We start from the raw sequence: 13,710 nt of genomic DNA, 5'->3' as shown, positions 1-13,710 counted from the left end.
TTGTGTTGTGCGCGCACTTGAGCGGTTGTTTTCAGACCTCTTCTCACGTTTTCAGCGTGGTTAGAGTGTTCTTTTCCTCACATGATTTCAGCGTGTTTGGATTTTATCTCAGGTTGTGTTGTGCGCGCACTTGAGCGGTTGTTTTCAGACCTCTTCTCACGTTTTCAGCGTGGTTAGAGTGTTCTTTTCCTCACACGATTTCAGCGTGTTTGGATTTTATCTCAGGTTGCGTTGCGCGCGCACTTGAGCGGTTGTTTTCGGACCTCTTCTCACGATTTCAGCGTGGTTAGAGTGTTCTTTTCCTCACACGATTTCAACTTGTTTGGATTTTATCTCAGGTTGCGTTGCGCGCGCACTTGAGCGGTTGTTTTCGGACCTCTTCTCACGATTTCAGCATGGTTAGAGTGTTCTCTTCCTCACATGATTTCAGCGTGTTTGAAATTTATCCCAGGTTGCGTTGTAGACGCGCTGGGCGGGTTGTTTTTGGACCTCCTCTCACGATTTCAGCGTGGTTTGAGTGTCCCATTCCTCACACGATTTCAGCGTGTTTGGATTTTATCTCTGGTTGCATTGTGTGCGCACTTGAGCGATTGTTTTCGAACCTCTTCTCACGATTTCAGCGTGGTTTGAGTGTCCCATTCCTCACACGATTTCAGCGTGTTTGGATTTTATCTCTGGTTGCATTGTGTGCGCACTTGAGCGATTGTTTTCGAACCTCTTCTCACGATTTCAGCGTGGTTAGAACCTCACACGATTTTAGCGTGTTTGGAATTTATCCCAGGTTGCGTTGTAGACGCACTGGGCGGGTTGTTTTTGGAGCCTCCCCTTCCTCACACGATTTCAGCGTGTTTGGAATTTATCTTAGGTTGCATGGAACGCGCTCCTGATTGATTTTCTTTGTTCTTCCTCCACTCACGAGTCTAGCGTGGTTGGCGTGTCACTACAAGAGAACATACTTTTTGAGTCGGCAGGTTACTGTCGCAAAAAACATAATTGCCGTCGCAAAAACTTTTTGCGACGGTCTTTCGACGGCATGGTGAGGGACGAGAGTACGGGGGTCGCTAAAACTTTTTGAGTCAGCAACTGTGCCATCACAGAATATTTGCGACGGCAAAATGTATTAATTGAGACGGTATCCTGCCGTCACAAAAAATTTGAAAAAAATCACTACTACTATTTATGTCGGTACATTACCGTCGCTATAGAGTTTTTTGTGTCTGCAATGTGCCGACTCTAAAAAAATTCACCTGTACATTGCATAGGTTTTTTGAGACTGTTAGTTGCCGTCAAAAAAAAAAAAAAAAAAAAAAAAATTATTTTCATAAAAAAGTTATTTCTTTTTTGTAATTAATACCTGTATTATGTTCATTGAAATCTAATAAAAAAAATGCATTCAATCAATAGACATTCATTCATTCATTCATTCAAAAACCAAGAATATTTATACAAATTCAGTCATCATCTTAGCTTCATTGACATCAAAATATTAACAAAAAATTTGTTACATCAATACAAAAAGTATGGTAGCAATATGTTATAAATATTAAGTACAAAAAGCTTGACATCTCAAGCCATAATATAATATGCCCAAAAATAAAGTTAGCTTCCATGCCACCATTAATTCATCTATCAGTCTTCATGCAAAACCTGAAAACAAAAACCAAAACAAAATTACCATCACTGTTTATTTTATATAATATATATATATATATATATATATATATATTATATTTGATTTATATGTATTGTCGTGAGGTTTAGGTAATGGGTTGGAACATCAACTTAATCATACATATGACATTGACCATGCACAAGATACTCACTAAAAAAAACACAGAAAAAGCAAGACATGGACACACTTTGTTATAAGACAATGTTTTGTTGTTTATGTTTATGTTTATGTTTTTTTTTTTTTTTTTTGGGTATTTAATCTAGACAAAAAAAAATGATGAGATATCAAACCTAATTTGATTTGCAAACTCCCAATAATTATTATCTTAAGTCAAGGACGTGAAAAACTATAATTTTAATTTCTAAATCAAAATCATTATGAAGCATGCCACATGACTCAAAATCAAGTTGACATGTCATTATAACAAATTAAATCAAATATTAGGTTATATAATATATATATAGCTTCACCAAGTCATAAACTCAATTTTAGTAAAACACTCCCTAGCTATACTATTAGGCCTCACTGAATATAATCAAATTGTCTAGCTCAGTGCTGGACAGTGAAGGCAATTGGGACATTGAAGTGCTGGAAAACTAGGTGTGCTCTTGAACCATACTAGAAATTCTCAAAATAAAATAGGCCCAGATTTGTGACCTTTACAAATGCTCCTTTTTAGGTTGGTTCCACTAGTGGTAAGTTCACTGCTGCTAACTATAAATTGCTAATCAGGACATGAGCAATGGAGATTGGAATTGGATCTAGAATTTCATCTGGCTTATTCTTAAGGGAAGGTTGCTCATATGAGACTCATAAGGAATATGGCCTCAATTGACTTGTGCTCGATGTGGATTAGCTAGTAATGACATGAATCATCTCCTCAGAGAGTGCAACTCCTCTAAATACATTTGGGTTCAAATAAAGGACACTAAATGATGGGAGGATGGATGCGGTCAGCCACTTTGTGAATGGGTTGCTGAGAATTTGAAAAATAAAACTGAGTTTTTTGGTAAAAAATGATACACTATTTTCATTGTTATCCTTTGACAGTTATGAAAAGATTGAAACAAATTTGTTTTTGAAAGCGAAATTACCCCTATTCAAATCAGTCTTAAGAACATGAAAAATTATGTCCATGAGATTGATGAGGCCTTCCAATCTATCCTCCACTCGAATCCCTCTCAACCTAGACTAATCAAATGGTTTTGTCCACCTGTAGGAAAGCTGAAATTAAATGTTGATGGCTGCTCAAAACGAATGCAAAACAGGTTCAACACTATTAAGAAATGCAAAATAGGTTCAACACTAATCAGTCTTACTTTAGGTTCAACATCAGGAAAATAGGTTCAACAGCAACAATAACACTAAATCGGGTTTTCAGTAGGCTAACCCTTAACCTCAATTGCGTGTGATTGTGAATATTACATTATGTAATAGAGATACCTGCATAGGAGAACCCAACAACTCATCATCTTGACTATCATGATCTCCTACAGACTTCCTGACTTGTTGACGTCCACTAGAGGCATTTGGAAGCTATATAACCAACACCAATACCATTTTATTAAATATGATACATAGAAATAAAAGAAAAGAAAAGAAAAGAAAAGAAAAGAAAAACAAACAAATTGCCCAAGTTATTCAGTTAGTCATTTTTACTCCACCTGTATACCACTTAGGCCACCTTGGGACCTTATGAAGTCCATCCAAGCTCTAACTTGCTCGAACTCTGCCTTCAACTTCTCAGTTACCCTTTGCTCAATCTCAACCGTCAGCCTTTGCTCGATCTCTTCAGTAACTGTTTGGCGTACTTGTTGAGTGATCTCCTCAACAGTCGATGATGAGGATGCTTGTGATGGACTGACATCTTTTTTGTACACTGCACTTCGAGGCACACCTATCCCATAAGTCTTGCAATATCCGTGTCCATCCTTTCTTACTAGGTTATGGAAAATCTTATCTTGTACCTCTTCTGTCCTGAGGGGCTCGTCTATCATTGAGAGTTGCTCATTATACTCATCCTAATATTTAAAGATATTAGTATACAAATAGCACAGTTAAAAAAAATATTAAACCAATATGCAAAGGCCCATACCAAAAATAATTTCACATCTGGATCGGTTATCATGCGTGTCTTCATGAAGACACTCATTTTGTTAGTGCTCTCTCCATCAGTCATCATCTAAAATTGCCAAACAGATAAGAGTTAGCATTTAGTTAATTTTTATATAATTGTTAATACAAATCATTACCTTATGTCGTACATCGGCAAAGGGTGTTCTCCCGGTCCTATGCACTGGACCACGCAGCTCTCGATTTTTAGAATTGCGACTAGCAATCTTCTGTAAAAGTAAAGCATTCACATTTTACGAAACTATTAATTAAATGTCACACAAGAGATACATGAATATATTTGTATACCATTGCATCTTTACTACTCCAATACTCCACCATCACCCTCCATTGTTCTGGCAAAATGTCCAAAGGCACTTTTTCATTGATATTTGGATCATTTTTAAAAGGCTTGTAGTGATTAGTCTTAGTCTTATGTTTGTGATCCTTCCATAATTTGTTACATGAGTCTATGACCACTTGCTTCAACCCTTCTGGAGCATATAACAAGTTATCCTGCACAACACAAGGTAATGGAAGTAAGATTAGCAAACATTATAATTAATACAGTGGAAATAAAATAGCAAACATTATAAATGTATAAGACATTTGAAATAAAATTATTAAGCATTATAAACAAGACAAATGGAATGTACAAACAATGAAGTTTGAAATACTTTATAGTTTCTTCATTTGGACCTATGCAAGCCTCATTTGTACTTAGATCATCATCCTCAACATTTACATGTACATGTGGATTTCTTAGAGTATCGTTTAGCATTCCAATCATATCATCCCTAACATTTGAATCCACCATAGTTTCCATATCCTCATTACCATGCAAAGGAACATATGATTCACCATGATTAGTCCAATTTTTATACTTCTTAAAAAAGCCATTACTGTAAAGATGATCCTTCACAACTTCTCGTGAAAAATTATAGCGATTCTCACAATTCCTACAAGGACAACTAATATATGAACCTTCAGGCCTATTAGTGTATGCAAACTTTAGGAATGTATCAATCCCATCCAAGTACTCCCTTGACATCCTAGTTCCTAAATCAATCCAACTTTTATCCATCGTCCCACTTTTCTTAACTTTGCCTGTGAAAATCACATCACATTAATTACTAAAGGTTTACAATTTAACACAGTGAGCTACAAACTACAATATATATTTATGCATTCCTAAATTATGAAGTTAGAACATGTGTATAACTACAATAAACCATTAGAAGTTATGCATAAGACTCTGCCAAGGACAAAAAATAAATCGTGAAATTAATTGGGAAATTCCTTCAGTATATATATATATATATATATATTTTTTTTGTAGAGCCATTTCTTGGTTTTGAACTGATTCATATATAGTAAATGGATAATCAATGAATAATGTTTCAGAGTTCATGAATGAATTTGAGATTATCACTTGTTTTTGCTTACTGCATCATCCAAGTTTGCCTTATATGCTCTCATACCTTTGTGATCTATACGGGCTTCCCTATTAGTGCCTATGTTTTGTTTGAGCTTAGCAATTTTTTTTTTTTTTTTGGTTTAATGACAAGGGATGTCCGAAAAAATTTATGCAAATCTTAACTAATCCCCTCTCTAGTTCGGTCAAAGATAGATGATCCACGCTAGAATTAGGAAATTCATGAAAAACTTCTTCCTCGCAAATTGGCATAAGAGTTGAATTCTAAACAATTGTATAAATAGCATACTTACTTACCAACCATTCAGGACAATTATAATTTAAGATAAAATAAAATAAAATAAAATAAAAAGGCTTCCCTTAATGTTTGCGGGTATGAGGATTAAAATTTAAGACCTTAAGTCTAAGGAATAATATTTTTATCATTTGAATGGCACACAATAAATTATTTATTTATTTAACTAGCATACGCAAATATGTATATATATATGGAGAGAGAGAGAGAGAGAGAGAGAGAGAGAGTATGCGTTTAACACTAGTAGGATAGGAAGTTACATTCAAGAGAGTGAGAGTGAGAGTGAGAGTGACAGAGTAGTAATTGTTTAACACTAGTAGCAAGTTATTTTCTTTGAATAAATATCTACTCACGAAGTTGAGTTCTAAGGGTTGGTGTGAAAACATTTTCCACCAGCATGAGCAATGGAGTGGACTACACTGAAAGGAACATACATATTCATATATTAAGCATGCTTGTGTCTATGTAAGTCAATCTTTTCGGCTATGTTCAATAAACTTGCCTATAAGTACTTTCAATGAGGCAAATGGCCATGTTTAGGCCATATAATATATCTATCTTGTTTGGTGGGTACCCTAGTTGGTCTGCCATTTCTTCAATGACAACCACAGTTGAATCACACATATAGGACCATTTGATGGGTACAGATCATCATGACCTGATGTTCAACAATGTACATCACTATTCATGATCATCGTATACAAAACAAACATGTCTTGCATTCCGAACTCTTATCTTTTAATATTCTGATATTAAATGGGAGAATATGCACTTTTTATGCATTTTTATGATATATATTATGTATTTTTGTGATTAATGTTACGTAACTTTTTGATAAAATTATAATAATTTGTAATTAAAAAATAATATTAACATAATGACAAAATATATAATTTTATTTTTAAATAACAAATTATTATAAGAAAAAATACGTCTGGGTTATCCTTCTTAAGTCAATGATCACTGTCCTCCAGCATATAAATAGAGGACCTAAGGATTTAGAGTGGAAAGAATTAAGTGGGTCAACCAAAGCATTTACTTTAAAAAATTTATAGATATATGAACCCCCAAAGCCATAGTCTACCAACCTCACAAATGCCATTTCATGAGTTAGTGAAGTAGTACTTTAGCAGAATTGTTGTTGTTAATCAAAAGTCCCTCCAGTCAAAAAGATAGGCACTGAAATTAGATATATTTCAAACCATATCCTTGTGTTTGTTTTTTTTTTCTTAATGACTTTCTTGACCGTTCTCAAAAGCTCAGTGCAATTTTCACCATATCCTTATATTCTTACAATTTTTTTGTATAAATTCTTCACCTTATGTTCTTACAATTTTTTTATATAAATTCTTCACCAGAATGATATATCATATATATGATGGTGATAGTTTTATTATTAAATTAGTCATTTATTTTAAAATGATCAAGTTTAAATTTAACTGCATATATATATATATATATTTTCTTATGTATGTGTAACATATATATATATATATTTTTTTTTCTCTCTCTCCCTCACTAATATATTTGTCTTTATATTTTAGTAGAAAAATCAATGGAGATGGAATCATGTGTCCCTCCTGGCTTTAGATTTCACCCAACAGAGGAAGAACTCGTGGGATATTATCTCAAGCAAAAGATTAACTCATTGAAAATTGATTTAGATGTCATTGTTGACATTGATCTCTACAGAATTGAACCATAGGACATCCAAGGTAAATTGGTTTTCTTTTCAAATTTTTTCCTATTACTTAGACCAATTGACCAACCAAAATTACCATGTAGTACTTAGGTTTGATTAAATTATGATGATGTGAAATACAGATAGGTGTAGATTGGGATATGAAGAACAAAGTGAGTGGATTTGAAAGACAAGGCTGTGCTTTCAAAGAATTGAAAGAACAGAATAATAGGGATGAGAAAGACCCTAGTTTGTTTGTATACACCATTAATCCCTCATACATAAACAAGCCAAATCAAACCAAACCCAAACCCATTCGGTGAAAAACAGAGAACAATTTTTGGGTACATAAACAAGCCAAATCAAACCTCATACAAAAGTATACACCATTAATCCCTCATACATAAACAGAGAACATTTTTTGGGTACATAAACAAGCCAAATCAAACCTCATACAAAAGTATACACCATTAATCCCTCATACATAAACAGAGAACATTTTTTGGGTACATATCAAGCCAAACCCATTCGGTGAAAAACAGGGCCGAAATGGAGAACCGGCGGTGAAAGAGGGGTGGAGATGGAACACAAATCAAACCTAAATTCTTACAGAGACTGATATATATATATATATAGAGAGAGAGCACTTACCCGCAAGAGGATAGTCGGTGGTGTTGGTGGAGAGGAGGAGAGTCGGTGGTGCCGGTGGAGATGGAGAATCGGCGGTGCCGGTGGAGAGGAGAATCAGCGGTGCCGGTGGAGAGGAGAAACAGCGGTGCCGGTGGGGAGTCAATGAAGAGTTTGTTTGTAGTGATGAACCAAAGATTGAATTTAGGGCAAAAAGAGAAAAGAAAAAAAAAATAAAGAGGAAGGGTATATATATTAGGTTCTAAAACTATGTCGTTTTAATATTTTTCAATTACTTTTTGTGACGGCAAATAATACCGACGCAAAAGCGACCTGAAATGGCGCCAAAAAAAGGCGCGCGATGTAGTTTTTGGAGCCAAAAAAAATGGAAAAAAAAATTAAATAATTTTTGTTTGCGACGGTAAAATTTGGCCAACGCAAATAAAATGTTTTTGTGACGGCATAGTCTGCCGACTCAAATAATAACACTAAGTAAATTTTTTTTGAGACGGTCCTACTTTGCCGACTCTAATAACACATTTTTGAGTCTGCAAATGTTTCTGTCACAAATAATGGGACTCAAATAGCTCATTTTCTTGTAGTGTGTGTTCACCCTTTGCATCTATTGCATCACATCTATTACATCGTATCTATTTTACTGTTTGGTCTAGGAGACCTTAAATCCTCCGGTCTAAGGAGACCTTAAATCCTGTATCTTTATTCGCACTATCTTGTGCACTCCCGGGTCTAGGAGACCTTAAATCCTCTAAAGGTGCAATTCCTTTGGTGTTTGTCATGCCCGAACGACTTCCAGTGGTCTGGTATAGCCACCTGCCTGTGTTAGCAGTGAGTTCCTAGGAGATCAACTGAGACGGTGGAAACTAGAGTTTGAATGGCTCTTGCCTAGAACGCAAAGGTTCAGGATTTCCAAGACTAAAGTCTGGTTTAAATACCTAGAGGTATATCCTCGGCTTGAAATCTATATGGCAGCCCCATAGATTGAGATAGCATGTGTATGCGCCTCAATTCTGGATACTGAACCAACCTAGTCTGTCACCCTGTTGGAGAATAGGGAAAGCTGCGACCATAGTCAGGGAGAAAAGTAGTACCTGTTCAAGAAGAAGCGAGAGATCCCCAGCAGCGTGAGGCATGATATTGCATGTACGGTTCATTCGAAGCTGGTGCAACCAGACGAATCGTGCAGGTATTGTATCTTCTCCGTGTGAAACGTGGCGAGAATTGAATAATTCTCTGCATTCTTAACTGCATGAAATGTAGTTGTTGCTTTGCATTCTTGTTTAAAACTGTTGCGTCTATTGTGAATATGTGCTTCATTACAGCTTGCTGCATTTGCATGATCATTAAGTTACCTTCGGCTTCTTGCATTGTCGGTTGCATTTTGCCCTTGCTTGCGGGCATGCCTGCGGGCGTATCTCTGTTTATCTCGCCTATTTGTCTAAATCTTCGGCCTCGTCAAAAATGAGTCGTCTCTGGGCTTTGACATTTACTCCCGTCACTTATGACTTCCGAGTTCTGTCAAAGAGGGGCAACTATAGACACCCTATTTTTGACCGACCTTAAGACTCAGACGTCACTGATTGAGCGCTTGGTGATATTGCATATTGTGCTCGTTCAAAAGTTTCAGAGTTAGGCTGCAAGCCTTGCCTCCGGACTTCCGGACTCTTTCGTGCCTTGCCTTAGTTTGCGAACCAGGCTCTGTTTTCTCTATTTTCTCTTCCTGAAGGGAGGGAGAGGTCTCGTAGACCATCTCTCAGTGGCCGTAGGCTACGTTTCGTGGTCGTAGGCCATTTTTCCCATTTGGAGCCCGGTTTCTGATTTTTCGGAGCTAACGGCCGTGTGCCTCGGTTCGGGACCGCCTAACCACCTCCGTTTGCTCCGATTTTTGGCATACACCTTATTTCCTCCCTTTTGAGGGACACTGTGGTCTGAAAGACCAACTTCGTGGTCGAACGCCACCTCCGGTGCTTAACAGTCAGTTTTCGGACCCCAGACCGCGTGTTTTGGCCCCCGAACCTTCGTTTTGCATCGGTTTGGGTTCATTTTTGGTGGAGACCTTATTTTCGTTGTTAGAAAGGTTGTAGGAGAGTGGGAGGCCAGCAATTGTTCTGAAAAACCAGCTTTTTTTGGTCAAAAGTGATTCAGCATGAATCCGGGAAGGAGGAAAACACTGCGCGGCTTCACCGAAACGAGCATAACTCTTTGCATACTTGGATTTAAGGTATAAGGTAACCACCATTGGAAAGCTTACTTCCGGGGCTTCATTTTTCACTCAAGAATCTCCTAAGGACAAGTTCAGGTGGGGGAGATATGGTTGGTTGAAGTCCGTTTGGACCGAATCTGCGCGGCTTCACGAAAACTGGCATGACTTTTGCACAGGAGGAATTTTGATGCAAGGTTTGCGGCATTGGAAAGCTAACTTCCGGGGCTTCATCCTAGGGGGTGGCCGACCACCTTGACCCTTTTGACCTGGTCGGCCGGCCACTTGCCTGATCGGTTGACCACTTTGGCCCTTTTGAGCTGGCCGGCCATTTTTTCCCTCCTGAGTGTGTTCCAGTTGTGCCAGCTATTCTGTATTTGACCCACTGTCCGAAGGTCTTCCCTTTTGGGGGGAAATTTGAATTCATTTTCCCCCCCTTTTCTCTACCCCTCTCCCTCTATATAACCAGCCTCTCCCCTTCATTTCTGAGGGTTATAAAACTTGGTTAGGGCATTATACATACAACTTCCATATCTCTCTCATCCAAGCTCCAAAACCCTAATTTCTTGGCCACTTTTACCCTACAACCCATAGCATCACACCTCTACACTCTATTCCAGCACTTTGGAGGGCATTTGAAGAGGTTGGAAGCTCACAAATTTGGTCCAAAAGCTGCTAGTTTGCTGCTCTTCAAGGGTGAGTTCTTCTTTTCCCCTAAACTAGTCTTTTCTTGCTTCATTCATAAGCCTTTCTTGCAAGCATTTTTGGGCTCCGACCCAAACTGTAAAATAAATTTTTTTGAGCCCCTCTTCAACATTGTTGAAGGGCTCTCCTCTGTTTGAGGTCTCCTACTATCACTTGCTTCTTTATCTCTCTTTTCGGCCAATTTTTGCATAGTATTTTAGGCTTATTTGTGAACTGTTTTGGAATTTTCCATAAACTGTGAAATATCTTGTTTTGAGCGCCTCTTCAACTTTGTTGAAGGGCTCTCCTCTGTTTGAGAACAGCAGCTACCACTTGTTTCTTTACCCCTCTTTTAGGCCTTTTCTTGCATGATAGTTTGGCTTTATTTGTGATTATTTTTGTGGCTTTATGTAAATGGTAAAGTGCCTTATTTTGAGCCCCTCTTCAACTTTGTTGAAGAGCTCTTTGCCATTTGGGGTCAGCTGCTGTCTCTTTGTGTTCAATCTCTCTTTTAGGGCCATTTTTGCATGATAGAGTAGCCCTATTTGTGTTTATTTTTGAGACTTGTTATAAACTGGAAATATGCATGTTTTGGGACTATCTTTCATCTGTCTTCATGCTTCATGATCAAATAATGCATGCTTTGTATAGCTGTAAGTCATTCCATGTGCCTAGTTTCGAGTTTCGAGGTTCATTCCATGCATCGGGTGCCATGTTTCCATGTTTCGGGGCTGTTTAGCATCACATTTCAGCGCTGAAATTTGCATGTTTGCATACCATATTCCATGCCTTGCCATGCTTTGGTAGAGTGGCATTTGTTGCCTTAAGTTCGGTCCTCGATTTGCGTGCATGCGTGCACGTATTTCGAGAGTCTCATTTTTCATCTAATGGCTACTGATGTGAGTGTGGCTGAGGTCCACTCATGTTGCTGTAAGTCCATTATGCATTGTGTATGCCATTTCGATTCATAGCATTGCGTATGCAAGGTTGTATGTCAGAGCATTGTGCATGCCTTGTTACATCGTGCATTATGTATGCCACATCATAGCATTGTGCATGCTAGGTTGTATATTAGTTGCATTCATGCATGTCATGCATATTGCATTGTGCTTGGGATAGGAGTTAGCTCGAGCACGGGAAACGAGGGACGTTTCGTACTTCGAGTGATGGAACGTGTCTCAATTCCCAGTCACCGACACTCCGGATTATCCATGATGGAGTTTAGGTCTTGTTGTGTTTATATGTGCATTCATTTCATGTTGAGTCGTGCAATTCAACTCCTCGGCCATCATGCATCGATATGTGTGATTGGTGGAACGAGGATTGAGGACTATACTCCCCGAAGAGTAGTCATGCATACATATGTGAAAATACTTTGCCATGCACCTTTATTGCTCTCTGTTGCAGCAAATCAGAAATCGGCAGCCTTCCGGAGCTTGGCACGCATTCCAAGAACAATTGCAAACAAAGGCAAACCGGGGCATCACAAGGGATTTTCCGACAAAGGCAACCGGAGCATGCATCATTCATCATCCGGAGTAGATTTGAGGCAGTCCTTGGCTTGCATGCCAATTTATTGCTTTCCTAATTTAATTTGTTAATTAATTAGGGTTGTGTACATATTTGGACTGTAATTATTCATTTAGGACTGTATATTATTTATTCGGACCCTCTGCGCGAGGGCAATGTTGTAATAAGTGTGCGTGCGTGTGATGTATGTCTTCTAACCCCACGTCTTTCTCCCTTTTATTTACCAGCTTATGATGGTTAGATTAGGGCATGTTTCAATTAGCATACAGTATGATAGCATGTTTGCATTCATTTCATCTATCTTGCATGCACCGGGCTCGGCGCATCATACTAACTGCATTGTATTTTCAAATCCAAGTTGAATACATGTTAGCTGTAGCATTTCATATGCCATGTCTAGAATAGCCGAGCCTGCTATAGTTGCACTTTTGCATGTGTTGCATTAGGCATTTCTGTATAATTAGGATCATGCATGGATTTCTAATTAGCTTCTGTTTTGGCTTGGAGTACTCGGTAAGTTTTATGCTTTAGCATCCTTGCATGCGTGTGAGTGACTGCCATGATAGCATGCTTAACATGAGGCTAATTGCTTATGTGATATATCTGCCTGAATGCCTGTAGGTGAAGGTTGGGTTATTTGGATTGGAACAATTCATCAAATGTGTGTTTTAAGCCCACTAGATAGTGGCAAAATCATGTTTTCTAAGCCCACCTGAGGGTGGTTAACCCACGTCTTAGCCTACTTGCGGGTAGCACCATCAAACCATTTTCAAACAAACAAACATGAAATGTTTTGTTCCAATTCAGGCGATCCAGTCTATACTTGTATGTTGTGCGCATCACATAGTAAATCTAGGCTAATAACCAGAATAGGAACACATAATGTTTTCAAAAATAGATATCATGGTTAGTAGAGGCTGATCTTTGATCGGGCAAGCGGGGGTGCTTACGACGTGACCTTCCCCAATCGTACCCAAGTTCCTGAGCCGAGGCAACTTTGGTGATGACGGACACGTGGCCTTAGGCAAACGAGTCAGGGTTTCCTAAATTTTCCCAAAATAAAACATTTAGGTGGTGACTCTATATCTGGCAAAGCAGTTCATGTTTGGCACTTTTTTGAAAATCTGTTTTCTCAAAACGATTTGCCGGATTTGGACTCTTTGGTTCAGATTTAGAACCGTGATAATTTGAGAGTTTGAGCTGTAGTGACCCCAATACGAACGGAACGGGACTCACCCTCCCGAGGCGTTCGGGGACGTCTACACAAAGTCTATCACCACTGGATCAGTGAACTTGGGGGATAGTACGAATATGTGATCAGGGGATGAACCACCTGCGGGCGGCACTCAGTTTACTCTAGATGTGGCATTTGGCACGCACTGTTTTGAGCATTTGCGAATGCTAGTTTTGTACTTTCTGACTTGGGTATTGGGTCAGTCTTGTCATTTTGTATTGA

General features: G+C 38.3%; 1 protein-coding gene across 2 annotated transcripts; it reads right to left on the bottom strand.

Annotated features, from left to right (window-relative positions):
• Window positions 1-1,440: 1,440 nt before the first annotated feature.
• LOC114314352 (uncharacterized) lies at window positions 1,441-8,190 on the bottom strand. Of its 2 annotated transcripts, none has more exons than XM_082920193.1 (6): window positions 7,847-8,190; window positions 3,925-4,014; window positions 3,768-3,854; window positions 3,337-3,693; window positions 3,116-3,208; window positions 1,441-1,647 (listed from the first exon to the last, which is right to left on the bottom strand). In XM_082920193.1, the coding sequence occupies exons 3-6, from the start codon at window positions 3,852-3,854 to the stop codon at window positions 1,630-1,632; spliced, it is 555 nt and encodes a 184-aa protein (XP_082776319.1). In that variant the 5' UTR covers window positions 3,925-4,014; window positions 7,847-8,190; the 3' UTR covers window positions 1,441-1,629. The 2 variants fall into 2 exon arrangements, with proteins under 2 accessions (XP_082776319.1, XP_082776318.1); XM_082920192.1 differs by lacking the exon at window positions 7,847-8,190 and adding an exon at window positions 4,094-4,300.
• Between the last annotated feature and the right edge of the window lie 5,520 nt (window positions 8,191-13,710).

The sequence above is a fragment of the Camellia sinensis genome, chromosome 3 (genome assembly GCF_055761805.1).
Source record: "Camellia sinensis isolate YWXY chromosome 3, ASM5576180v1, whole genome shotgun sequence".
In the NCBI taxonomy this organism is placed as follows: Eukaryota; Viridiplantae; Streptophyta; class Magnoliopsida; order Ericales; family Theaceae; genus Camellia; species Camellia sinensis.
Note: the sequence above shows the minus strand (reverse complement) of the source record. Positions and strands in the feature narration are given on the sequence as shown.